Here is a 26,058-nt window from a genome sequence, read left to right as displayed (position 1 = left end):
CCGTACTCTTGAAAAACTCGCATTTAAAAATTTGGCCAAAACAATATCCCCAAATTATACTCAGAATGTTTTCCAAGGGATCCCACACTTACATCGACACTTGACATTTGGACGATACGTGCAAAGAGACATATTTAAATTACATTGATTGAATCTATAGATAGAACCAAGATGACGTCACTCTGGTATTTGTTATTGGTTTTTTTTTTGCCATCCACGTTTATGAGTAATTCTCACTAAACTGTATGAACCAGACTATAAACGTTCAAGGTTACACATCGTTTTGTGTGTTGGTCCGTTGTACTTCCGGATGGCAATGGTTTGAGCTTCTTAGCCAAGCGCATACTATCTATATCGAGAGCTCACATCATATCAACATTCAAAGAGGCTTTTAAAATTTTTCTATTGTTTGGCAACAGAGAAGACCGAGACTTGCCGGTCACTGCTGGAGACACAAGGGGGACATTGCAATCAGTCTTGCACTTGAAAGAACCAGAAACAGAGGCAGGCAGAATACAATCTACATTGACTGTCTACTAGATGACATAGGAATGGACAACACCCGGGAGCTGCGTACGCTTATGGAGGACAGGACAGAATGGCGAAGACTTGTGGCTCATGTTGGGCGCCCCAAGGGGCGACCTAAGTAAGTAAGTAAGTAAGTAAGTATTGTTTGGCAAATTATCTTTAAAACAAAGGCTATATTTTTTTTTTTTATCAACACGGACCAAAATATTTAAATTACGTTGATTGAATCAAATCTGATAGAAGCTCTTAAAACATTTTTTTTCTGTTTTCGTGGATGGCTGAAGAAGGGATTTGAGTGCGGAATGTTTCTTGTCAAGTATTTTGTTCTTTCTTTTGAAGAGTTAGTGATAGTCATTGTTATTTCTAAAGGGATGTCTTCCGAAAGCTCTCTGTTCTAAGGGAACTCAAATATTCCTTGAACTAACCCTAAGAACAAATAAAATCTAGTACTTTTAACTAACCATAGTAGGAAAAACAGACACCCTAGCACCTTTTTTCTTTTTTTTTTGTTGTTGCTTTAGTCTCTTCCAACACAATTGAGGTTATATGAGAGACCGCTACTAAGACTTATAACTAACCCTAATAGAAAAAAAATCCTCTGACCTCGAGCTAACCCTAATAGAAAAAAAACCTTGGACTGCTTTCAATACTTCACAAAACAAAATGGCGACGGAAAACCAAAACAATGGTGGTATTAGGAAAGTTTAAATTTTCACCAATCTGTCAAGGTTTGTTCTAGAGTTTTTAAAATGCTACTATATATTGACAAATTAAATAGATAAACGTATGACAAAAGATCCACGGTGAAAGTACACATTGAAAGAAATGCTAGCTTGAGGACCTTTAGGAGGGCTTCCCTTCTAGAGATAGTTTTGCTTACTTGGTAAAAGCCAAATCCAGTTTGTTGAATTTCTCACATAAATGCTGACATTGTTTGTCTCTCCGTGCAATCTTCTCCACCTTGTCTTCCAGTTCTTGCTCCAGCTCCGCCTTCTCTCGCTCCGTCTTCCGCATGTATGCCTCGGCCTCCACCAACTCGCGTTTCATTTCAGATTCCGTGGTGCATTTCCTGTCGAACATGAACCTAAAATGATGACATCATTATGATTAAATTTATGTCGCCATGAACCATTTTGGTCAGTTTATTTTTTTTGTATCAAATACATTTAGAAACAACAACCGAAGAACTGATTTCAACAACACAAGGAAACATCCAACTGCCTCAGCACCTTAACACACTTGATGACATTCAAAAGCTAAGAACACTTGCACTAGACAGAGATTTATGGAAACAAATTACTAACTGGATACTAGAAACAGACTGACACACTCGAAGTAACATTAACACACACATTCACGGCAAGCGTCTAAAGAGACTGCGCAGCCATATTTATTTATATTTTTGTACATTAACAAAACGCACGTTTTAATTTTGACTAGAAAACTTTCAGTTTCAATGTAGTTCATCAAACCGGTACCTTTTCGAGTACGAAGCCAGTACCGTATCGCTGAGCCACGCTGACCCATAGAGATGTAATATGTCATTTGACCCTTCAACTCACCTTAAGCTTAAAATCTCCTCTTCAAGAACTCGTCTTGACCTCGCCTCTATTTCCAGCTTGCTCAGACGATTCTCCATTTCAAGTTTTTCATTCCTAACCCCCTCCAGCTCTACAGCCAAGCGACCATGTTGCACTTCACAATTCTCCTGCTGTTTCCTTCTCTCTTCATGCAAAACATCAACTTCCGCTTCAAGAGCAGCTTTTTCTTTCACAGTCTGCCTTTCCTGTACCAATTTCTGATCAAGCTCCACCATCAGTTGATTAAATCTGACTTTTATAGACTCTTTCTCCTCCAAATCGACTAAAACTTTATTTTGTTCTTCTCTCAGCGAATGAATTTCAAGTTTCAAATTCTCAACTGTTCTCTCTACTTCTATCTTTTCTTGGCTGAGACTTTCTAACGCCTCGAGCTGCTCGCGTAACGAGTCTTCTTTGTTGCCAACGGCTTCTTTTAAACCTTGACATGTTTCACGGTAAACTGCAACGTCCTTCTTCAGCTTATTTCGCTCCTTTTCATTATCCTTGACCTCAGTTTCTAAGATACGAATTCTTGATTCCAAGTCTTCCTTGACAAGCTCTAAAGTCGTCAGGTTTTTCTGCAGCTCAGAATTTGCATGTTCTTCTTTAATTAGTTTTTCTTTGTCTCGGGTTCCTTCTTTCTTCAAATTCTGCATTTCTTCTTCCTGCTCCCCTTCTTTTTCTTTCAAACATTTCAAATTTCGTTCCAAATCTTTGATAGTCGTTTCGTATTTTTTGATGGAAGATTTTTGTTTTTCTACTTCCTCTTCCGCCTGGGCAAGCCGTTCGCTAATCGAGTCTTTTTCTTGTGTTAATCTCTCTTCCATTTCTTGTAATTCTTGTTTTATCTTACTTTCATCGTCCGAAAAGTTTTGTTTCAATGTGGATATAAGATTTTCTTGGTGGAAGATGACGTGATTCACATGGCTTCCATACATGAAGGGATGAGCTGTGGAAATAGACGAAATACATGAAGGGATGAGCTGTAAAAATAGACGAAATGCATGAAGGGATGGGCTGTGGAAATAGACGAAATACATGAAGGGATGGGCTGTGGAAATAGACGAAATACATGAAGGGATGAGCTGTGGAAATAGACGAAATACATGAAGGGATGAGCTGTGGAAATAGACGAAATACATGAAGGGATGAGCTGCGGAAATAGACGAGATACGACATGAAGGGATGGGCTGTGAAAATAAACGAGATTAAAATGTATGAAAAATGAGGAAACAATACAGCGTTAATCAGTTGCGGTTTACAAAATACCATGTGACATTCACGCGCATATGTAGATAGATAGATAGGAAAATAGATAGATAGATAGATAGATAGACAGATAGATAGATGGATGGATTGATACATGGATAGATAGATAGGTAAATAGGTAGATAGATAGATAGATAGATAGATAGATAGATAGATAGATATAGAGCGACGAGCATAAAGCGAAAGAAAGAAAGAAAGAGAGAGAGAGAGAGAGAGAGAGAGAGAGAGAGAGAGAGAGAGAATTCGAGAGAAAAAGAGTAATTACCTGTAATATCAAAATTGTAAAAAATAGGAGCCAGGAACCGGAAAAGATAAAGATATTATGAACAAGTGTGTATGAAACGAGACAGACTGGTTTTTTGGGATGGTTTTTCTCTTGTATTTTTCATTCGTGTTTTTTTCCGGCACCGTTTTTCATCCACACTTCATATTTTTAGTTCTTATTTTTAATTACCTGTGTTGTTGTCTATGTCGAGAGATTCCAAATGTTGTCTCATTGCTTTGATTTCATGCAGTTGGCTGACCGCTCTCTCTACCCTGATATTGTCCTTGTTGTTCTTGCTGCCCTTGTCGTATCTCGTATCAAACATGTCTGTTGTCTTGTTGTTGTTGTTGTTGTTGTTGTTGCCATTCTCAACACGTCCATCGCCAGCAGAGCCACTATCACGTGGCCATTGGCTCTTCTCAAGGGGAATCCCCATGGAGTCCAGTAGCAATTCATGCGTGTTGATTTCCTCTCTCTGCGTAACTAGTAAATGGATTTGATGTTTGATCATAGCCTCCAATTGATTCGCTGGTAGAGGAGAAAAAGACAGTTTTGATAATAGAATTCAACTGTCATGACGTCACTTTCCTTAATGTATGTGACGCATAGTAGCTGGTTCTAAACTATCGAAACAATGGCGGACGCCATTATCTTCTCCATCACCGCCCTTATGAAATACGTCTCCGACGAGCATAAAAGTGTATCCAGAGGAGAAAAAAATTACAAATTTGAATATGTTTCGACTTGTATACATTCGGATCATATGACATGTGAAAAAGTCCTAGCCAGCATGAAGAATAAAAAGTACCGACATTTTTTTCCTTAGAACCAAGCTGTTCGTTGCTGGGCGGACGTGACATCAGACTACGAAATCATATTATCAAAGTTTTAGAAAAAACAAATACCGTGCATATTACATACAAACTTGGAGTCAATTTCTATAGTGTGAAGACGGGCATCAGGCAACAATAAATACTTGCCACATTATTCACAGTAAGCTTATCGGATTCTTTCGTATATTGAAGAGTTATCTATGTTCAATAGGAAACTTTTACCTCAAATTTCATTAGATTTATGGGACAGCGTGACTCAGTGGTACGGTCTTTGCTTCTGTACCCAAAAGTTGCTGAGTTCGATCACTCGCCGCTTCGCTGTGTGGTTTTGAGCAAGCCATATCACCCTAGCTCACTTTTCAGCGCTGCACTGCGGCTGACGCCTGGGTTATTCCAGTCTTCCCTTGGAATAGACCCTAAATACAAATTTCCCCATGGGGATGAATAAAAGGAATTATTATACCGTCGCCTATGCTTTCCTTGAAGGACCACAGAAAATCCATCAAACAAGATGTCTGATGTCAACAGGAATCACTCATATTGTCCAAAGTGACTAAATTGGCGGTTCATAATATCGCCCATGTAAAGTAAAAAACGAATGTGCCGAAGTTGGGCTCGAACCCGGGACATTTTTGGTTGCAGTGCAGTGCTTTAACCACCCGGCTACTTCGCCCCCACTTAACTCTCTCCCTACGGACCTTTTCTTAGGAAAACTTGATTGTTTGACACTCAACTGAGGAGATACAAGTACATACTTATAGGGAATGAGATTACCGGAAGAGTAGCGTCCCTTGATTGGACGTCACCTTAAAGAGAGAACGTCGAAATGGTTTTGCTCATGCGTCTCTCTCGTCATCGCTTTCGGTGAAGTGTCTCATGCCGCACAACCAACATGACGTTCTCTCTCTAATAACTTTTCCGCTCGTGACTTCCAATCAAGGGACGCTACTCTTCCGCTAATCTCATTCCCTATACATATTTTTTTGCAAAAAAAAAAAAGATTTTTTCAAGAATTGTGTGATGTACAAAACTTTTCTGAGCAATAAAAATGTTGGTTGTATCATCACGAATGTGACGATTTTCCTATATTTGGTAGGAGAGGTTAATTCCTGTGCATACCTCTAGGCTATGTGGTCTAGTGGTATGACACTCGCTTTCGGATCGGAAGGTCCTGGGTTCGAGCCTCGCTCGGCGCATAGTTGAGTCCTTGGAAAAGACTCTTTAGTCACATTCTTTCACCATACTCAGGTGTAAAATGAGTACCTGGCCGTTAACAGCGTTGTCTTTGTCCGAAAAATGGTAATATCGCCTAACAGGCAATTGTCCCGTCCAACACGTTAAATGTTGCTGTTGACCAGGGACCCCTTGTAAAGCGCGTTGAGCACATTTAGTGGATATTGCGCTATATAAAAGCTCTATTATTATTTATAATATTATGATAAAGCACGATAAAAACATTATAAAAATTCTTACCTTGGTCTTGAGAAAAGTCATTACTGAAGAGGCTGTCGTAGTTGTATCGAGGAGACTTTGAATTCTCTCGATTGTTGTTGTTGTTGTTGTTGTTGTTGTTGCTTCGACTATCTCGTCCTGCTTGGCCGTGATGGTGGTTTGAATAATAATGATTCAGATAATCTCTCAATATAGCCGACCTGGGCGAATCGTTATCCGATTTAGAAGATTCGCTGTTTCTCCTGTCGTAAGGTGGGTCCGTATGACTGTTTTCTATACTTGACCCATCTTCAGACAAGTCCTGTCCGTGATGAGAACAACAATTGTTGTGATTTGGTCCATGATGATGACGGGGATGAGACGCGGAATTATTTTTGTCGGGGTCAAAGGTCAGTTTTATTCCTTTGGCTTTGCTGTGAGGATGGTGATGGTGGTGGTGATTTTTGGTCATCTCTGCTGTTGAAGATCTTGTATAATTGGTGGCGTGGTCGAGATGTTGGTGACGGTTGATTTTGTGATTATGATGATGATGACGATCTCCATGTGAATTTACCATGATCGGATGGGAAGGCTGAAATAAAAGCGACATCGATTTTTTAAAAATGAGATTTTATATATTGTTATATCCACTAAACGTGCTCAAAGCACTTTACAGGGTAGTCCCTGGCCAACAGTAACATTTAACATGAAGGACGGGACATGACATGACGCCTGTTAGGCGATATTACACTTTTTTCCGACAGAGACAACGTTATTAACGGCCAGGTACTCATTTTACACCTGAGTACGGTGAGAGAATGTGAGCAAAGAGTCTTTTCCAAGGACTCAACTATGCGCCGAGCGAGTCTCGAACCCAGAGCCTTCCGATCCGAAAGCGAGTGTCATACCACAAGACCACATAGCCGCACCAAAAAAAACCCCCAAAAAACAAAAAAAAAACAACAACAACGTTATACTTGAATTCTGATGTTTATATCGAGAGGGCTAACAGCAAAAATAAAAAAAAAGATAAATAAAGATTTTAATAGAAAGAAAGTAAAATTAAGAAAAAAGAGAAGAAAAGAGAATAGGTTTGAGCTTATTATCTGGTGTCCCAATAACCACGCAAAATAGAGCACGTTATTGAGTAGTATTCTCCACTCTACATTAACTTAATTGACTTCGAAAAGGCATTCGATAGCATGGACAGAGAAACTCTATGGGAATTCTTATAACAATACGGCATCTCAGACAACATCACCGCAATAATTAAAACACATATAAAGGCATGCCATGCAAGATACACAGAGGGTAACTATTTCACCGTTTTGAAGTCAAGACTGGGTAAGGCAGGGATGCCTCCTGTCATCAATGTTCATTTTGTTAACGACAGACTGGATCATAAAATTCACATCAGCGAAAAGCAAATGGAATTTAATAGAGTATATTGATTCCGCTGGATTCTTTAAACTTTGCTTATGACCCTTCACGTCTAACACACAATTACAAACAAATGTTAGAAAAACATATAGACTGGAATATTTCTTTTCTGAAGCACCCGAGTGGATGCCAACTTCAAGAAGACTAAATTATTCAAAATAATATAACTAACTTTTAAATATGTTCGTTGCGTTGTTGACAAAAAGAGAGTGTCGAGGAAAGATGTTACAGAATGGGGTCAACATCTGGTCTTCTAAAGAAATACGTAAGAAAAGAAAAAGACTTTCAACACCAATGTAAAATCAGTGTAACTGTATGGCTCAGAAACAAACAGGGCGATTGAACAAGAACACAAGACATATAGTACAGACATTCACCAACAATTGTATGAGAAGAATTATACACACTGCTTAGCATGACAACATTAGAAATACGGATTCATATGTGGGTTCAGGGATTTGATTTAATTCAGGGAAAAAAAGACGCATGATGCTCTTTCACAATGACTTTAGTGGAAGTCCTTCCCAACTGTTAAGACCACAGGGCTGGAGTTTATCACGAATACATAACCGTGAAATGTACCATGAACATTTGCTTGCTATTATCGCAAAGTATGTTCTTACACACTCAGCTATCCAACCATTGGTTAGATCTGTACCGGCTCAGCTAACCAACCATTGGTTGGATCTGTACCGGCTCAGCTATCCAACCATTGGTTAGATCTGTACCGGTCCTTTTTGCTTGCTCAACAAACGGGGCTATCGGGACCCCATAACATTAGAACTACAATTTTCTGTTATTCCTCGTCTTCTTCTTTCAGCTTATCGCGCATTTTGCATGGTTGCCATAATGAATGCCACATCTCCATGCATCTCGGTTCAGACATCATCATCTTCGTCCAGGCCCAGTTCTTTCATATAATCCTTTACCTTATCACACCATCTAGTCTTTGGGCGTCCCTTTTTTCTCTTTCCCGCTATTTGTACGTCCAATACAATTTACTATTACTATCTTGAATTACTTCCCCTATATTACCATAAAATTAAAAGATTTCATATTGTACTGGAATAATTCAAAGTTTTTCAAAGTTTATTCAATCTTAGGCTTTCGCCAATAAATCAACATACATGCCAACATACATGAAAGTGGAAAATAAATAAATAAATAAATAAATAAATAAATAAATAAATAAATAAATAAATAAATAAATTTAAAAAAAGAAAAAAAAAAAGAAAAAGAAAAAAAGGTAAATGGAACCAAGAAATAAACTGATACACCACACAAAAATACAACAATCGTAATACCATCAATAATAATAATAATAATAATAATAATAATAATAATAATAATAATAATAATAATAATAATAATAATAATAATAATAAGAAGAAGAAGAGAAGAAGAAGAAGAAGAAGAAGAAAAGAAGAAGAAGAAGAAGAAGAAGAAGAAGAAGAAGAAGAAGAAGAAGAAGAAGAAGAAGAAGAAGAAGAAGAAGAAGAAGAAGAAGAAGAAGAAGAAGAAGAAGAAGAAGAAGAAGAAGAAGAGAAGAAGAAGAGAAGAAGAAGAAGAAGAAGAAAGAAGAAGAAGAAGAGAAGAAGAAGAAGAAGAAGAAGAAGAAGAAGGAAGAAGAAGAAGAAGAGAAGAAGAAAGAAGAAGAAGAAGAAGAAGAAGAAGAAGAAGAAGAAGAAGAAGAAGAAGATCACGACCGTTGTAAAGCATACCTCTTTCCGTGCCACCAGTTTCTTTCTGGGTGTTGTAGAAAGGGCTGTGGATTTCATCATACCCTTCTCAGACAACGATGATGAGTTCAAGAGGTCATCTGAAACGAATACGGAAAATAAATAAGTAGACATTTTAAAACAAAATGCCTTCTTTACACAATTAAGTCGAGAGAAATGGCAGAGACATTGTGTTGCTGTGCTACACTGCACATTCCTCCCACCAAATCCAAGCATCAGGAACACACTTTATAGTCACCTGGAACAACTACAAAAGACGTCTAACTTCTACCTCATGGCACAAGACCGAAGGGCTAGAGCTCAGGTGGTCGCTGGTTCAGATAAGTAAGTAAGTTCCAAATCAGGAGCACACTTTATAGTCACCTGCAACAACTACAAAAGACGTCTAACTTCTACGTCATGGCACAAGACCGAAGGGCTAGAGCTCAGGTGGTCGCTGGTTCGGATAAGTAAGTAAGTAAGTAAGTTGTGCTACACTATTTTGTGTGTAAAAGTCAAGCAAACGTGAATTTGATCAGTAACTGGTTGGTTGAAACAGGGTGCATGCCAAGCCTTGCGTCACAAGACATAAACAACAATAGTTAAAATGGAATAGATGATTCAATTCGATAAACGTTTTTCTTATTCAGATTTATTTTGTACATCACAAACTTTGAAGAATGATTTTTGTTTAATTAATAAGAACATAAAGTTGTTTTGTAGAAAACTTGAGTTTTAAATATCAATTTTTCTACAGGGTAAGCCTGCCATTTTTGGGAAAATACTGAAATTACTTGGTAAGGAAAAAGCCAACAGTAAAATACTGCATTTTAATACGTGTATTGTTTAACCATTTCCTGACCAGCCATTTTCAGAATTTTTCCAAAATTTCACACCAACCCAACACAAAATAGCTTTTTCTTACTCAAACAGAAATGCAACAAATACATTTTATGCATAATATTGATCAGAAAAATGAACTCTACAACACTGTGTCGCGTTTTTATAGATGAAATAAAACATGTTTCTTTAAATTGTGTGACTTATAAAAGAAATCTGATTGCTAAAAGTAATGGTTGTATCGTTACGAATGTGGCGATTTTCCTTTGGTTGGTAAGAAGAGGGTTAACATTAGTGATTTTGACCTACCCTTGTTTCCCGGCCAGTGAAGATTCCCCATAGACCTTCTACGCCTCATGTTACAGCTGCTGTTGCTGTCCAAAGACTTGACCTGGTGTTCCGTCGTCCCTCGCCGACCAACGCGGGACAGGGACGCCTCGCTGTTGGAACGGTGAGTGAGGGGAGGATTCAAACCTACGTCCTCCAAGGCGTTGCGATAGGACTTCATCTTTCTGGACTGATGGAGGACGGTGTTTTCCGTGGCCTCGAGTTTTGTCTCCAGTTGTCGCATCTGAGTGTGGGTGATAGAAATATGATATTGGAGAGAAAAAAATAAAGTGAGTAGATGTGACGCATATATAAGGGAACAACACAAAACAAACAACGTTTCGGCCCTTGGCCTTCGTCAGGAGACAGAAAACACAAACACAAATATGTAAATTTACAAAATATCACATTTCGTCAAATGTGGAAACAATGTTTATGTGAGGAAAGGGCGTAAATTGTAAATTTACATATTGGTGTCCGTGTTTTCTGTCTCCTGACGAAGGCCAAGGGCCGAAACGTTGTTTGTTTGGTGTTGTTCCCTTATATATGAGTCACATCTACTCACTTTATTTTTCTCTCTCCATTTTACTGGCTCATTTAGGCACCTCTAGCTTTGGTTTTAAATACGATATTATTTGTTATATGTTATGATGAATGCGTACCATACCGTTTGAATACTAAGTACAGGGTTAGGGTTAGGGTTAGGGTTAGGGTTAGGGTTAGGGTTAGGGTTAGGGTTAGGGTTAGGGTTAGGGTTAGGGGGTTAGGGTTAGGATTAGGGTTAGGGTTAAGGTTAGGGTTAGGGGCGAAAAGACGCATGTAATTCTGACTCTATTTTGAGAAAACGCAAATTTTAAATTTTAGAAGAAAATTTTGTTTAAAAATTGAGCTTTTATATAACGCAATATCCACTTTACATGCTCAAAGCACTTTACAAGGGGTTCCTAACCAACAGCAACATTAAAATGTAGAACGTAACATGACGCCTGTTAGGCGATATTACAATTTTTTCTGACAGAGACAACGCTGTTAACGGCCAGGTACTCATGTTACACCTGAGTACGGTGAGAGAATATGAGTAAAGAGCCTTTTCCAAGGACTGAACTGTGCGCCGAGTGAGGCTCGAACCCAGGACTTTCCGATCCGAAAGCGAGTGTCATACCACTAGACAACACAGAGAGAGAGAGAGAGAGAGAGAGAGCGCTAGAGAGAGAGAGAGAGCGCTAGAGAGAGAGAGAGAGAGAGAGAGAGAGCTAGAGAGAGAGAGAGAGAGAGAGAGAGAGAGAAAGAGAGAGAGAGAAAGAGATAGACAAAGGGAGATAAAACGTTCGGAAAAATTCATTTATTTAAATGAAGCATAACAAGCAAATTCCTTTACCTCTCCTTGAGCTTCTTCTCTCTTTTTCACAGCTTCAACCAAATCCAGCTGCAGCTGGGCCACAAGGTTACGGAGAGCGTCCGTCGACATATTATTTCCTCCTGGTGGATTTGACGGGAAAGGGGGGTCACTCTGTTGTTGTTTTGGAAAGAAACCGTTAGACCTGTTGTTGTCTACCTTGTTATCATCCTCTCTATTGGAAATTTGGACATCGTTTGTTTTTAACTGTTGTTGTTGAAGACGGTTTTGGGACTTGTAGAAATTTGGCTCTTCTTGGTGTTTTGTGTAAGACTTGAAAGGCAGCGCTTGCTGAGAGGATTGGTTACCCAAATGAAGCTGGGTTTTATTATAACTTCGATTCTGGGTTGTGGATTGTTGGGGAATCTGGTGGAAGTTTAACTGCGGAGAATTTGGTTGAAATTTGACGGTTTGTGCCCGCCGGTTGTCGTCTTGGGTGAGTTGAGGGTTGTTGCTGTTGCTGATTTGTTGATTATTGAAGGTAGACTGGACAATGCTTGATTGTTGTTGGTTGGATAGCAGCGTGTTGTTGGTGTTGAGGCTCTGGCTGGGGTTTGTAGGATACTGGACGCTGGTATGATGGTCCTCCTGTGGGTTTTGCTTGTCGGGTTCGTGACTGCTTACATAGTTTCCATGGCGACCATCTGATTGTAAATATAGCTCGCCCTTGTTTCTATTCCTTGCAATTTGTTTTGATTTGTCTTTGAGAAAATAAGAGTAGCCAAGGGTAAGAATTAATACGTATTAGGAAAGACATAGTTGAAGAATCTCATATGGAACCTACAGCATCATTCTAGAATCATACAGAAATGAACAAGGTAAGAATTGACCGACCTTTGAGCTGTTTTATCTAGCGCAATATCCACTAAATATGCTCAAAGCGCTTTACAAGGGTCCCTGACCAACAGCAACATGTAGAACGAAACACGACGCCTGTTAGGCGATATTACAATTTTCTTTCTAACAGAGACAACGCTGTCAACGGCCAGGTACTCATTTTACACCTGAGTACGGTGAGAGAATGTGACTGAAGAGCCTTTTCCAGGGAGAACTCAACTATGCGCCGAGCGAGGCTCGAACCCAGGACCTTCCGATCGGAAAGCGAGTGTCATACCACAAGACCACATAGCCGCACGATGGATGAAAATAAAGAGTTTTACATCAAAATGACTAGAATTAAAGTCTAAGAAACAAAACCTGAAAGATTGCATGCAATTTAAATTTATAAAAAGTTTAAAGTTTATGGCGACACAACACAATTATTATCATTGTTGCTCAGCGGTACGTTCTTTGCTTCGTACCCGAAAGGTAACGAGTTCGATCACCCGCCCTCTGCGCTGTGTGGCCTTGAGCAAGTCACCTCGCCCTAGCTCAATTTGCGGCGCTAGCGCTGCATTGCGACTGACGCCTGATTTATTCCAGTCTTCCCTTGGAATAGACTCTAGAGACAAATTTGCCCCTATGGGATGAATAAAGGGATTTTTATTTATTTTTATTTTGGTTGGATAGAATTATTTATTATTTATGGTATAAAACTATCTGGCGTACATCGGATACAGAGCTTTGACTTAGGAATATAAATTTTAGTTTGAAAATAAAGATGGTTGGATTAGAAAATACAATCTGGTGATCCCAAATGGATGAATCTTGGGCGAAAAAGGGGGGGGGGGGGCTTTGTAAGGCAGTCATGGTGCCAAAAATAAATTGACAGTGGTACTCATTGTGGAGAATACTAAAAATAATGATGATGATGATGATGATGATGATGATGATGATGATGATGATGATGATGATGATGATGATGATGATGATGATGATGGTGGTGGTGGTGGTGGTGGTGGTGGAAGTGGTGGTGGTGGTGGTGATGATGATGATGATGATGATGATGATGATGATGATGATGATGATGATGATGATGATGATGATGATGATGGTCGTGGTGGTGGTGGTGGTGGAGGTGGTGGAGGTGATGATGATGATGGTGTGACGTTCTAACGATGACGATAAACAACTTACCACTAGCGTGAGTAGTCACTCTATAATGTTCCTCAACAAAGTTGCTTTTTCTCTCTATTTGATCTCCTCTTTCTAAATCATCTTGTCCTCCTCCTCCTCCTTCTCCTCCTCCCTTTTCATCACTCCCTCTCCTTTCTTGTCTCACATTTGGGTGAAACGTTGGTCTTTTATTCTCCTTCTTAATACCTAGCTTATCATTGGCACAAACAGAACTATTGCCAAGATTTTGGGAATGAATGTTTTGTTGTTGATTTCCCAACTGCCTTTGACAATAAGGATGTTGGTGTTCCTGATGCTGCTGTTGTTGGTGTTCTAGTTGCTGCAATTGTTGCTGATAACTTTGTTGATGACAATGGGAAAGATTTAGTTGAGTTCCATTGTGTTGATAATGATAAATTTCTGTATCAGGATGGCTCCTAACATGGTCTTGACAAGAACAAGCAGCTTGTCGGGGTGTGCTGGAGAGGAGTAAGTCTGTAGGAGATGGCGTTTTGCTGTTTACCTCATGATGGTTTGGGGATTCGAAAGTCACTCGGGTGTGTTTATTTCCTGTTATAATGCGCTCCCCGTTCTTTACATTATTATTGTCTTGATGGTGTTGAATATGTAATGATGAAGAAAAGGGTGAGGTTCTGTTTTGAGTATTCCGGGGTTCTTGGATCTGGTTTTGTGATTTTGTGAAGGTTGCTGTAGAGGTAGAAGATTGGCTTAGAGGCTGTTGGTGCTCGTTATGAGTGTATTGTTGTTGTTGATGATGATGATTTAGGTGCTGGAGATGAGGAATATTTCTTTTGTTACTTTTAATATTTGACGATGTTGGATTGTCTTCCCTATTGGTTACAATGTTGCCGTGTAAACCGTTTTGATCTCGGTAATGGAAGGGGTCCAAGGCACGTGGATTTGGGATACTTTGAAGAGTTTTACGTTGGTTCTTAGAACGTTCGTGATGCTGGTTTGGTTCTGGAGCCGATGATGGATTTGAATTCAAGTGTGTAGTTTGACGAGGTTCAGGGAGAATACGAGAAAATTCCGAATGGGATGGTTGCAAAGTATCTCGGTCTGGATGGTTGTTGTGGTTGGTAGAAATATGAGTGATTTCCCCTTGTTGTGTATTTTGGAAACTGTTGTTGTTTGAATTGTGATATGATGTTGTCGTTGCTCTTGAATCGGCGGGCCGGCCATCACAGTCTTGAACAAAATTTAATTGGTGACAGGCAAGATTGTCATCGCGGGAGACTTTGGATTCCGTATTTTTACAGGAATGTGACAGGTTTTCAGCTAAAAATAGAAAAGTAAAGATGAGTTTGGGAAAGGTGGTACGACGCTCAAATATAGACATATTACATGGAATTCTTAGTAACTTACATTTAGTTCCACTTGTTACATGGAATTCCTGGTTACATACATTTAGGATCTCACATAGTACATTGAATTCCTGGTTACTTACATTTAGGATCTCCAACTATTACATGGAATTCCAGGTTACTTACATTTAGGATCTCACATATTAGATGGAATTCCTTGTTACATACATTTATCATCTCCACATATTACATAGAATTCCTGGTTACGTACATTTAGGATCTCACATAGTACATTGCATTCCTGGTTACTTACATTTAGGATCTCCAACTATTACATGGAATTCCTGGTTACTTACATTTAGGATCACCACATGTTACATGGAATTCCTTGTTACTTACATTTGGGATCTCCACAAAGAGACTCGATCAGGGAATTGTGAATCTGGCTGTTCGTTTCTACTCCCCCGTCCAATTCATCGTATATTTTCCTCACTGTTTGAATCTCAGAGAGTAGGAAGTTCAGTGTTTTTGCGTCAGCCCTGATAAAAATAAAAAGGAAGAACTGAAGGAAGTTTGTCGGACTTTCTTGGAGTTGAGTTAACTTTCGCTGTCTGAGAGTTTGAGGCAGCGTGGCTCAGCTGTACGGTCTTTGCTTCGTACCCACGTTGTGTGACCTTGAGCAAGCCACCTCGCTCTGGCTCACTTTGCGGCGATGCACTGCTGCTGACGCCTAGGTTATTCCAGTCTTTCCTTGGGATAGACCCTAAAGACAAATTTCCCCTTGGGGATGAATAAAGGGATTTTTAAAAAGTCCATATTTTAACTGGCTAAAACAACCATCGTTTTGAGATTGTAATAAGTAAGAATTATTAAAATATCTGGCATATTATAAAGATAAAGTAGTTCCGATTGGTTTTCCCCCACTCTATCGTATATAGACAACATCTTTTCATATATTTTGGTAAAAATGTTGACGTAAAGATCTGAACAAGTGTGTATGAACGGTGCCAGACAAAGCAAGAAAGAAAAATACAAAAAAAAAAAACCATCCCCAAATATAAGTTTTTATAAATCGCAAAAATGTGCAAAGAGCGCTTCACAAAGTTTCCTAAGCCAACAACAGTTCTGCACATATACCACGTAACATGTATGGAACCTTTCAGACGACACCATAATTTCTTTTCGACTATAATAAGTAACACTGTTACCGGCCAGATCAGCGTTTTACACATGAAAGTGAAAGTCAAAGCATTTTCCAAGTCGACTCCATTATGCGTTGCCCACAGCAGATTTTGGGGTCTCGATAGCCCAGTTGGTAGAGCACTCGCTTCACACCAAAAGGGAAAGAGGTCGATCCCATCGTAGACACCGTGAACTCATGGCCTGACACTGACCGTGACCTTCGTGAAGTTATAGCCTGACACTGACCGTAGCCTTCGTGAAGTTATAGCCTGACACTGACCCTAGCCTTCGTAAACTCATAGCCTGACACTGACCGTAGCCTTCGTGAAGTTATAGCCTGACACTGACCGTAGCCTTCGTGAAGTTATAGCCTGACACTGACCGTAGCCTTCGTGAACTCATAGCCTGACACTGACCGTAGCCTTCGTGAACTCATAGCCTGACACTGACCAAAAAATGACGTCAAAAGACAAAGCTTTGGCCACAATAGAAAACAAATCGTGAGTTGTATTCAATAGTTCAACCAATGAAATAACTTGTTTCCATGGGCAATACTAACAAAAAAAAAAAAACAGATAGTGACGTCAAACTGCCAGTCCTTTTGGATTTCAGTATCAGGCTATAACATAACGTTGGCTACGGCCTGACACTGACCAAAAAATGACGTCAAAAGACAAAGCTTTTGCCACAAAAGAAAACAAACCGTGAGTTGTATTCAATAGTTCAACCAATGAAATAACTTGTTTCCTCGAGCTCTACTAACGACAACTCACTAGACGCTGCACAAACTTAAAACAATGACGTCAAACTATAAGTCCTAGTGTGTTCTAGTGTCAGGCTATATGATAACGATGGCTACGGAAAAATACAGCTCAAAAAAAAAAAAACAAGAACAGAATAAAAGAAGAAGAAGAAGAAGAAGAAGAAGAAGAAGAAGAAGAAGAACAACAACAACAACAACAACAACAACAACAACAACAACAACAACAAGAAAGTAAGCAATTGTAACAAAACAACACGAATAACGCAACAACAACAAAACAAAATCACAATATTTCAGCTAAAAGTCACTATTTCGACATCAACCTCAAACCCCGACATGACACACCAGATAGAAATGATGGGTCACATATTTCCTATTTTGAAACAAAAACTCAAAATAATCAACATCTTACATGAGTCCTGGCATTGTACGACTCCACTTCCGGTTGTAGTCCAAGTCCGAAATAAATTGTCATTCATAATAGTATTATCATTACACACCAACTACACACGTGCGTTGTGGTTTTATAATATCGGTACACATTTAATGTGTGTCAAAAATAGGTTATTAGTGCCAGCACGAACACAACTACACTATTCTATATCACTGAAAACTGAATAGATAGAATGAAGTTGACGTCACTCGGGTCATTGTTATTGCTTTTATTTGCCATCCACGTTTATGAGTAATTCTCACTTAACTGTATTTATCCAGACTATAAAAGTTTAAGATTGCACATAGTTTTGTGTGTTGTTCCGTTATACTTCCGGATGGCAATATTGTGAGCTTCTTAGCCAAGCGCATACTATCTATAGATATAATGTGTTCATGGGTTGTTATATTGTTGGATGTTAGATGTTGGTGTAACGAAAGTGTAACATTGTTATCAATAACATTGTAATCGATAAACAAATGAATTATTCACTCCTAAGGAAATTCGATCATGAAATCAAAGAACAAGAGAATGGAATTATTGAACCGCACCGTGACGCTACAAGATATATTGCCTGGTTCGTACATGCAAATATTGCACAAACCACGAATGTGACCCATCGTCTGAAAACGGTATTATGTCGGAACGAACCAGATGCATAAAATCCGAATTTAATGTTAAAACTGGACAAAAATATAAATTGTTGGCATCAGAACCCTAAAATATCGTTGTCATTCTCCTCCATAAATCATGTATTATAAACTCGACGCAAGTCTCATATGTCTGGCTATAAATTCAATTTTCAACATCTTAACCAACCTGACTTTATACCATTTTAAGGCGAAGGGTCACAAATGTTTTATCTGAAAAGGTGATAATGATACAGTAACAGACAAAGCAGAAAGAAACAAAAAGGAAAAAATCATCAGAAAAAAAAGAGCCTTCATCCACCATTATTATTATTATTATTATTATTATTATTATTATTATTATTATTATTATTATTATTATTATTATATATTATTATTATTATTATTATTATTATTATTATTATTATTATTATTATTATTATTATTATTATTATTATTATTATTATTATTATTATTATTATTATTATTATTATTATTATTTTATTATATTATTATATTATTATTATTATTATTATTATTATTATTATATTATTATTATTATTATTATTTATTATTATTATTATTATTATTATTATTATTATTATTATTATTATTATTATTATTATTATTATTATTATTATTATTATTATTATTATTATATTATTATTATTATTATTATTATTATTATTATTATTATTATTATTATTATTATTATTATTATTATTATTATTATTTATTATTATTATATTATTATTATTATTATTATTATTATTATTATTATTATTTATTATTATTATTTTATTATTATTATTATTATTATTATTATCATTATTATTATTATTATTATTATTATTATTTATTATATTATTATTATTTTATTATTATTATTATTATTATTATTATTATTATTATTATTATTATTATTATTATTATTCATTATATTATTATTATTATTATTATTATTATTATATTATTATTATTATCATTATCATTATTATTATCAAAAATGTATAAATGATAATTAACACTCAAACAAGTATTATTCATTATTCAATAATAAAGCCCCGGGTTAATGTTTTTGTTTGTTTGTTTATTTGGGCATGTTGTGCGTTAATTTATTCAAGCGATTAAGTCAGTGAAAGTCATTGGCCAGAATAAATAACAATGTGAATTTGAATGTAAGCTTCAATTTATTAAACGAAAACAGATAAATTTACCTTTATTACATTTTGAAGTTTACATTCAATTTCACATTGTTATTTATTTTTTCGAGCTTCGAGCAGCAACATTTAAACTAGAGCTTTTATATAGCGCAATATCCACTAAATGTGCTCAAAGCGGTTTACAAAGGGTCCCTGACAAACAGCAACATGTAACATGTAGAACGAGACATAACACCTATTAGGAGATATTACAATATATCTCCAAAAGAGACAACGCCGTTGACGGCCAGGTACTCATTTTACACCTGAGTACGGTGATAACATTTGAGTAAAGAGTCTTTTCCAATGACTCAACGATGCGCCGAGCGAGGCTCGAACCCAGGACTTTCCGATCCGAAAGCGAGTACCACTAGACCACATAGCCGCATTATATTGGGCTTAGTCTAGCACTGTATCCAACACATCATTTTGTATATATATACATGAGACATCAGTGACTGCTTTTTAATTTGTTAATTTATTGTATGTCTACGCAACTCCGAAGATTCAACAGCTTAAAAAGTTAACTGTCGTACTCTGGAAAACCCCATATTTAAAAATTTGGCCAGAAAAACTCGTCCTTCAACTATCTATCGATTTAATAGACCTTATCTTAGCGAAATCTCTCAAGCCCTTGATTTCGCGGAGTACAAGGTTTGAGAGTTTTTGCCAAGATGAGAGTCATTTAAATCGATCGATATTTGAAGGACGAGTATCTGGGCTATTCTGGCCAAATTAAAAAAAAATAGTTTTTCTAAAGTATGGCAGTTAATTTCTATTATTCAAGCGATATAGGGAGTGAAATCATTTTATTGTCCAAAATGTAGAATAGGCGTTATGTCAGTGCACATACACACGTGATTTGTGGTCTAGTGGCATGACACTCGCTTTCGGATCGGAAGGTCCTGGGTTCCAGCCTCGCTCGGCGCATAGTTGAGTCCTTGGAAAAGACTCTTTACTCACATTCTCTCACCGTACTCAGGTGTAAAATGAGTACCTGACCGTTAACAGCGTTGTCTCTGTCCGAAAAATTGTAATATCGCCTAACAGGCGTCATGTCTCGTCCTACGTGTTAAGTGTTGCTATTGGCTAGGGACCCCTTGTAAAGTGCTTTGAGCACATTTAGTGGATATTGCTCTATATAAAAGCTCAATTTAATTTTTAATTTAATTATATTTTAAATCTTTTTATTGTCCAAAATGTAGAAAAGGCGTTTTGTCAGTGCACATGTGTAAACTCTAAAAGTAAAAGGACCGTCATGGGAATTGGACGCCGACAATGAAATGAAATGAAACAAACACACTGATTCACTCTAACACGCCTGGTGTTCTTACGGCTAACAATACAATACAATACAATACAATACAACTTGCTGGTTTGGTTAGAAAATCAATATAATTATAATAACAGACTTTCTTATTTAAAATCATAAATAATAACATGAAGTTGAATGTAAGCTTCAATTTAATTACAAAAACAGATCATATGAACGTTTCGGGTTTCCCTTTATCAACAAAATAGGATGATTGAAACACCACATCTGTGGTGTTTCAATCATCCTGTTTTGTTGATAAAGGTGAAACCCGAAACGTTCATTTGATCTGTTTTTGTAATTAAATGTAAGCTTACATTCAACTTCACGTTATTATTTATTTCTTCGAGCTTCGAGCAGCAACATTTACACTTATTTCAAATCATAAGTACACACAAGGAATGAAAGTAAACGTGAATATGAGAAATGAAACAAAAAAAAAAAAAAAAAATGAAAGGTGCCGAACTAAATGAGTTTTTAACTCACTCAATCCTAGAGATTTTTGCTATTTTTCAAAATGTATTAAAATGAGCATGTACATAGAAAGTTTAATTCCACTACCACTACCATTATGTAAAAACTAAAAACATTAGCTTTGATACCACGCCTATAATTTGTTTTAGAAAAATGTAATAAATAGACATGGGGTAGAAGTAACCTTGGGTAAACTACGGATATAGTCGGTGTTAGGGTTGAGTGAGTTAAAATGGAGAGAAAGCTAAAAGGAGTAAATGAGACTCATATGTAAGAGAAATAAACACAAAACAAACGACGTTTCGGCCCTTGGCCTTCTACTACTTCTACTATGTACTACTAACTGTTACTACCTAAAACAACTATTGAAATTACCACTTATCATTATTTTTATTATTATTATTACTATTATTATTATTATTATTATTATTATTATTATTATTATTATTATTATTATTATTATTATCATCATCATTATTTTATTATTATTATTTTATTATTATTATTATTATTATTATTTATTATTATTATTATTATTATTATTATTATTATTATTATTATTATTATTATTATTATTATTATTATTATTATTATTATTATTATTATTATATTATATATTATTATTTATTATTATTATTATTATTATTATTATTTATTATTATATTATATTATTATTATTTTTTGCATCTGCTTAAGGAGTCCGTTGACACTTCAGTCTTAGATTAAAAGTCATTATGGAGTAATCAATATCTCCGCTTGATACATAAAAATGTCATGATTTGAAAACGATAAGTGAAATGTTCATAATGACAACACATCTTCGAGCAGCAACATGTACATTATCACAACACAACACAAAACAACACAACACACTGATTAAGGCCATGTAATTTTACACACTAATTCATTAAACCATTCCAATGCACAAAATAATTACGATCACGCATTCAATTGTACATTTGAACAGAAAGAATTTTTAATCCATCCAACGAAATGGTGCCATTCCTCCTTTCATATGCAATAATATTGTATTGTTTTTGGCCCCTATGACTGACCACTGACCAGTGGGCAGTGGCAGTTGTTGGCAGACCATTCATTCAGTCATTCATTATAGAGTGGTAAAATCTTATTTCGGCATATTAGTGTTATAGCTAATAACAACAATAGCCAATCCTTAGCCAAGTTAGTTCAATATTATTTCCGATAATAGTGTTACAGGTACAGTCCGAAAGGGTGAATTTGGTGTAGAATGGGTAGGGATTGGCGAGGGGAGGGGGGGGGGGGTGAGGAGGCGAAAGTCAAAGTGATTAATTCAGAGTGTTGTTGGTTTTTTCATCATCATTAAGGGTTCGGATCCTGATTGATATCATGAAATCTTTACGCGCCCAGAGCCAAGTACTTATATATAATGAAAAGCTGCGCTTAACAAATGTGCACTATTGTTATTATTATTATTATTATTATTATTATTATTATTATTATTATTGTTATTATTATTATTGTTATTATTATTATTATTATTATTATTATTATTATTATTATTATTATTATTATTATTATTATTATTATTATTATTATTATTATCATTATTATTATGATGATTATTATTATAATTATTATATTTTGGATTACATAGCTACATTCAAAGCATGCCGTCCAAACCGAACTTCTTGGCCGTCGATATTTCGAACATCACTTGCTATTAATGAACATATCGAGGGCGTCCAACTTTAACCATGCAAGCGTACATGATAGGTACGGTAGCATTCACCTTATAAAAAACAAAAAAAAAAAAAAAAACAAATAAACTTGAGCTTTTATATAGCGCAATATCCACTAAACGTGCTCAAAGGTTCCGTGGCTAACAGCAACAATTAACATGTAGGATGTGGCATGACGCCTGTAAGGCGATATTACCAGTTTTTCTTTCAGACAGAGACAACGCCAGGCACTCCTTTTACGCCTGAGTACGGTTAGAGAATTTAAGTTAAGAACCTTTTCCAAAGACTCAACTAACTATGCGCCGAGCTAGGCTTGAACCCAGGACCTTCCGATCCAAAAACGAGTGTCATACCACTAAATATAATGTATATTTGTTGCTTGAGAATTGGACAGATATCCTACAGGTCTATTGTTCCGATAGTTTAGAACCAGTTACTAAGTTACCATGCGCCATTCCGAGGGAAGTGACGTCACGACTGTTGAAGCCTATTAGAAAGATATCCTACAAGTCTGGACAGTGAGAAATTCTTTTGATCGATTCATGTTGGTTCCAGGGTACTCTAGAACAAAAGCTGTCCCACGAGATAAGCTGATTAATTTGAGGTAATGTAACAATAGAGGAACACAGGGAAAGGAGGGGGGGGGGGGGGATAAGCACAAAGATCGTCTTAACTCTATTGTTTGTAATGCACCTTTTGTTCTTGTTCTCTATAGCAATGATCTTATAATATTATACTCTTTGGCTATTTTATAGTGATTTCGAGGGGTGCTCCAGTTATGACTTAATATCATATCAGGACGTTTTTGGATTCCTTGCAGGAGGATTCGATTTGCAGTTTATTTCTAACATCATTGTTTTGTTTTGTAACTATAATTTGTATGTAGATAATATTTATCAAAGTGTTTTTGTGTCCGGATTGCTACTGTAAAGCGCAACTGAGCGCTGTAAATGGAAATTGCGCTATATAAATTGCAAATTCAATTACAATACATATTTCGGCTACTATTTGAGTACATGCTATATAATTCTGTATCTCACAAAGTAGTTATGTCTCCTTTATACCGTATCATATATATTTTTAATATGACTCTCTCAACGCTTTCGGATCGGAAGGTCCTGGGTTCGAGCCTCGCTCCACGCTTAGTTGAGTCCTTGGCTGGAGAAGGCTATTAACTCACATTCTCTCACCGTTCTCATGTGTAAAATGAGTACCTGGCCTTTAAGGGGAGGGGCGACACCTGAATTATCGATTTTTGGGTCAAAATATAAAATTTCAGTTTTTTATTTATTATAAAAGAACAATCATTTTTTCACATATTTTCAGCACTGTGAAGGTGATTTGGATAATATAAAGTCTGTAAATCGTCTTTCATAAACATGGAAGTCGACATGAAAATACCAAACTTTTCAATTTTTTGTGAGAATTCAACTGAAAATAATAGGGCTGAAAAGCATTATAATACATATCGATGTTGTAAATTTTGATATCGATAGTTTAGTCTACTCTTTGCCCGTCTAGTTGACAAGGTTTCAGTCTCATAAATATCACAATATGGGCAGGGGAGGGGTTTAGAAACTGTTAGTCGCGAACAAAGATTGTGTGTCAAACAGCTGATAAGAGGTCAAGTTGTCAGGTAAATACAACGTGATCACGAATGGTGCGATCTGATTGGCTGACCTTGTTCTCGACCTCCGACTCCGCGCCAGGGATTGGATGTTGAGTCAGGGTGAAAGTTCGCCTCTATTACTATTACTTTTACTACGATTTGTTTACATTCCGATTGATCAGTTGTTTTATCAAATTTTGACACGTATTCACGTTAATTATCTCTAAATATTTCCAATTTTTACTGGATTATTATAAATATACCTAAAGTGACCAAAAAATCCAAACGTTGGCAACAATTATTTGCTACATAAGCCAAGAAAGCAAGAAAGTTATGATGGCTCATGGTTGATCCGTGGCCACAAATCTTTGATTGGAATTGGGTGTGTGATAGTAGTATTATGATAAAGCGATTCCAAGCAATGCCGCAGCGGAAAGAAATGAGGTGGGCTATTCTTGCCGGTCTTTACCACGGTTATTCCACCAATGACTTCCCTCAACATAGGTATTGTCCTCCTGAACCGGACTCCATATGCTTTTATAAAAAATATATTGCTGCCCATGTGTATCCTGTTGACACAAGCAGCGTCTACATACACCTTTGAATTTTGATTTGCTTCATGAGCACTTGAAGCCTGTGTATATGATTTGTTGTGAGATGAAGACAGCACAAAATCCAAACGAAAGGTTTCATAATTCTGTTTGGTCAAGATGCCATAAAACATACTTCCATTCCCTGAAAAAAGTTGAGTTTGGTGCAGAGTATAATTTTGGTCCAACAGAAATAACATCCCTGAAAGTGTCTTTGAGCATCGGTGGACTGGGAAAACACTCCCAGATGTTGAGTCAGGAAGCAGAGTCAAAAAGACTTGACCAAAGCATAAGGGTTGCTCAACATAAAGAGAAAAAAAGAGGCAAAATGAAAGCTCAGACCCGTGAAAAAGCCCAGAGGGAGGCAGAAAAAGAACACGGGGGACCCTCATACGGTGCTGGTATGTTTTGAGCTGGTTGTACCGTTTTGTCTTATTATTTTCATTCATTGTTATCTTTGATCTCGTTTTTCTCAAAATGACATTTTTTAACAATCTTTTTTATCTTATTTTGTCATTTATCAATCAATTTGTTTAAAACTTTGCATGTCTAGAGCTATAGTGATTATCTAAAATCATACAGAAGGAATTTTAAATATCTTTATTATTTTTTGAAAAATTGACATTTTTATGTCAAAAAACATGATTTTTATCATACCGAAAAATTATTTTTTTTTTAAATTTATAAATAAAAATCTATTAAAAATATTTTAAAAATGCTCTGTATTTTTTTTAATAATATACAAAAATACAATCATGCAAAATGTCAAGAAAATTCCATGGAAACTTATTGAGAAAGTAACTTTTAAAAATAGCACCCAGAGAAGAGTAAAATCCAAGATGGCGGCCGTCACCATGGCAACCGGACACGCCCACCGAAATAAATCACATGGGTCGAATCCATTGGTCATGAGCAATGTCCCAATATAAAAAGATATTGGATATAGCCATTATTCTTGAAAATAGTTTCAGGTGTCGCCCTCCCTTTAACAGCGTTGTCTCTGTCCGAAAAAAATTGTAACATCGCCTAACAGGCGTCATGTCCCGTCCTAAATGTTAAATGTTACTGTTGGCCAGGGACCTCTTGTAAAGAGCTTTGAGCACATTTAGTGGATATTGCGCTATATAAAAGCACAATTTGTTTGTTTGTTGTTTGTTTGTTAGAGCGTACGGAAATGAAAAATAGGAATCAATGTC

General features: G+C 36.6%; 1 protein-coding gene across 2 annotated transcripts in view; it reads right to left on the bottom strand.

Annotated features, from left to right (window-relative positions):
• LOC144980320 (uncharacterized) overlaps positions 1-22,059 on the bottom strand; it is a 23,085-nt gene extending 1,026 nt beyond the window's left edge. Inside the window, exons 1-11 of one of the 2 annotated variants that reach the window (XM_078927983.1) lie at positions 21,900-22,059; positions 17,305-17,701; positions 15,347-15,486; positions 13,644-14,921; positions 11,610-12,328; positions 10,214-10,475; positions 9,068-9,165; positions 5,949-6,498; positions 3,832-4,170; positions 2,091-3,057; positions 1,409-1,612 (exon numbers count right to left, since the gene is read on the bottom strand). In XM_078927983.1, coding sequence (XP_078784109.1) covers positions 1,409-1,612; positions 2,091-3,057; positions 3,832-4,170; positions 5,949-6,498; positions 9,068-9,165; positions 10,214-10,475; positions 11,610-12,328; positions 13,644-14,921; positions 15,347-15,486; positions 17,305-17,318 — 4,571 coding nt within the window. In that variant the 5' untranslated portion in view covers positions 17,319-17,701; positions 21,900-22,059. Of the gene's footprint in view, positions 1-1,408; positions 1,613-2,090; positions 3,058-3,831; positions 4,171-5,948; positions 6,499-9,067; positions 9,166-10,213; positions 10,476-11,609; positions 12,329-13,643; positions 14,922-15,346; positions 15,487-17,304; positions 17,820-21,842 lie in introns of both variants that reach the window. The other variant, XM_078927982.1, reaches the window with a different exon arrangement.
• Positions 22,060-26,058: the final 3,999 nt, after the last annotated feature.

The sequence above is a fragment of the Berghia stephanieae genome, chromosome 9 (genome assembly GCF_034508935.2).
Source record: "Berghia stephanieae isolate SIO BIC M18660-M18661 chromosome 9, UCSD_Bste_1.3, whole genome shotgun sequence".
Classification (NCBI taxonomy): Eukaryota; Metazoa; Mollusca; class Gastropoda; order Nudibranchia; family Aeolidiidae; genus Berghia; species Berghia stephanieae.
Note: the sequence above shows the minus strand (reverse complement) of the source record. Positions and strands in the feature narration are given on the sequence as shown.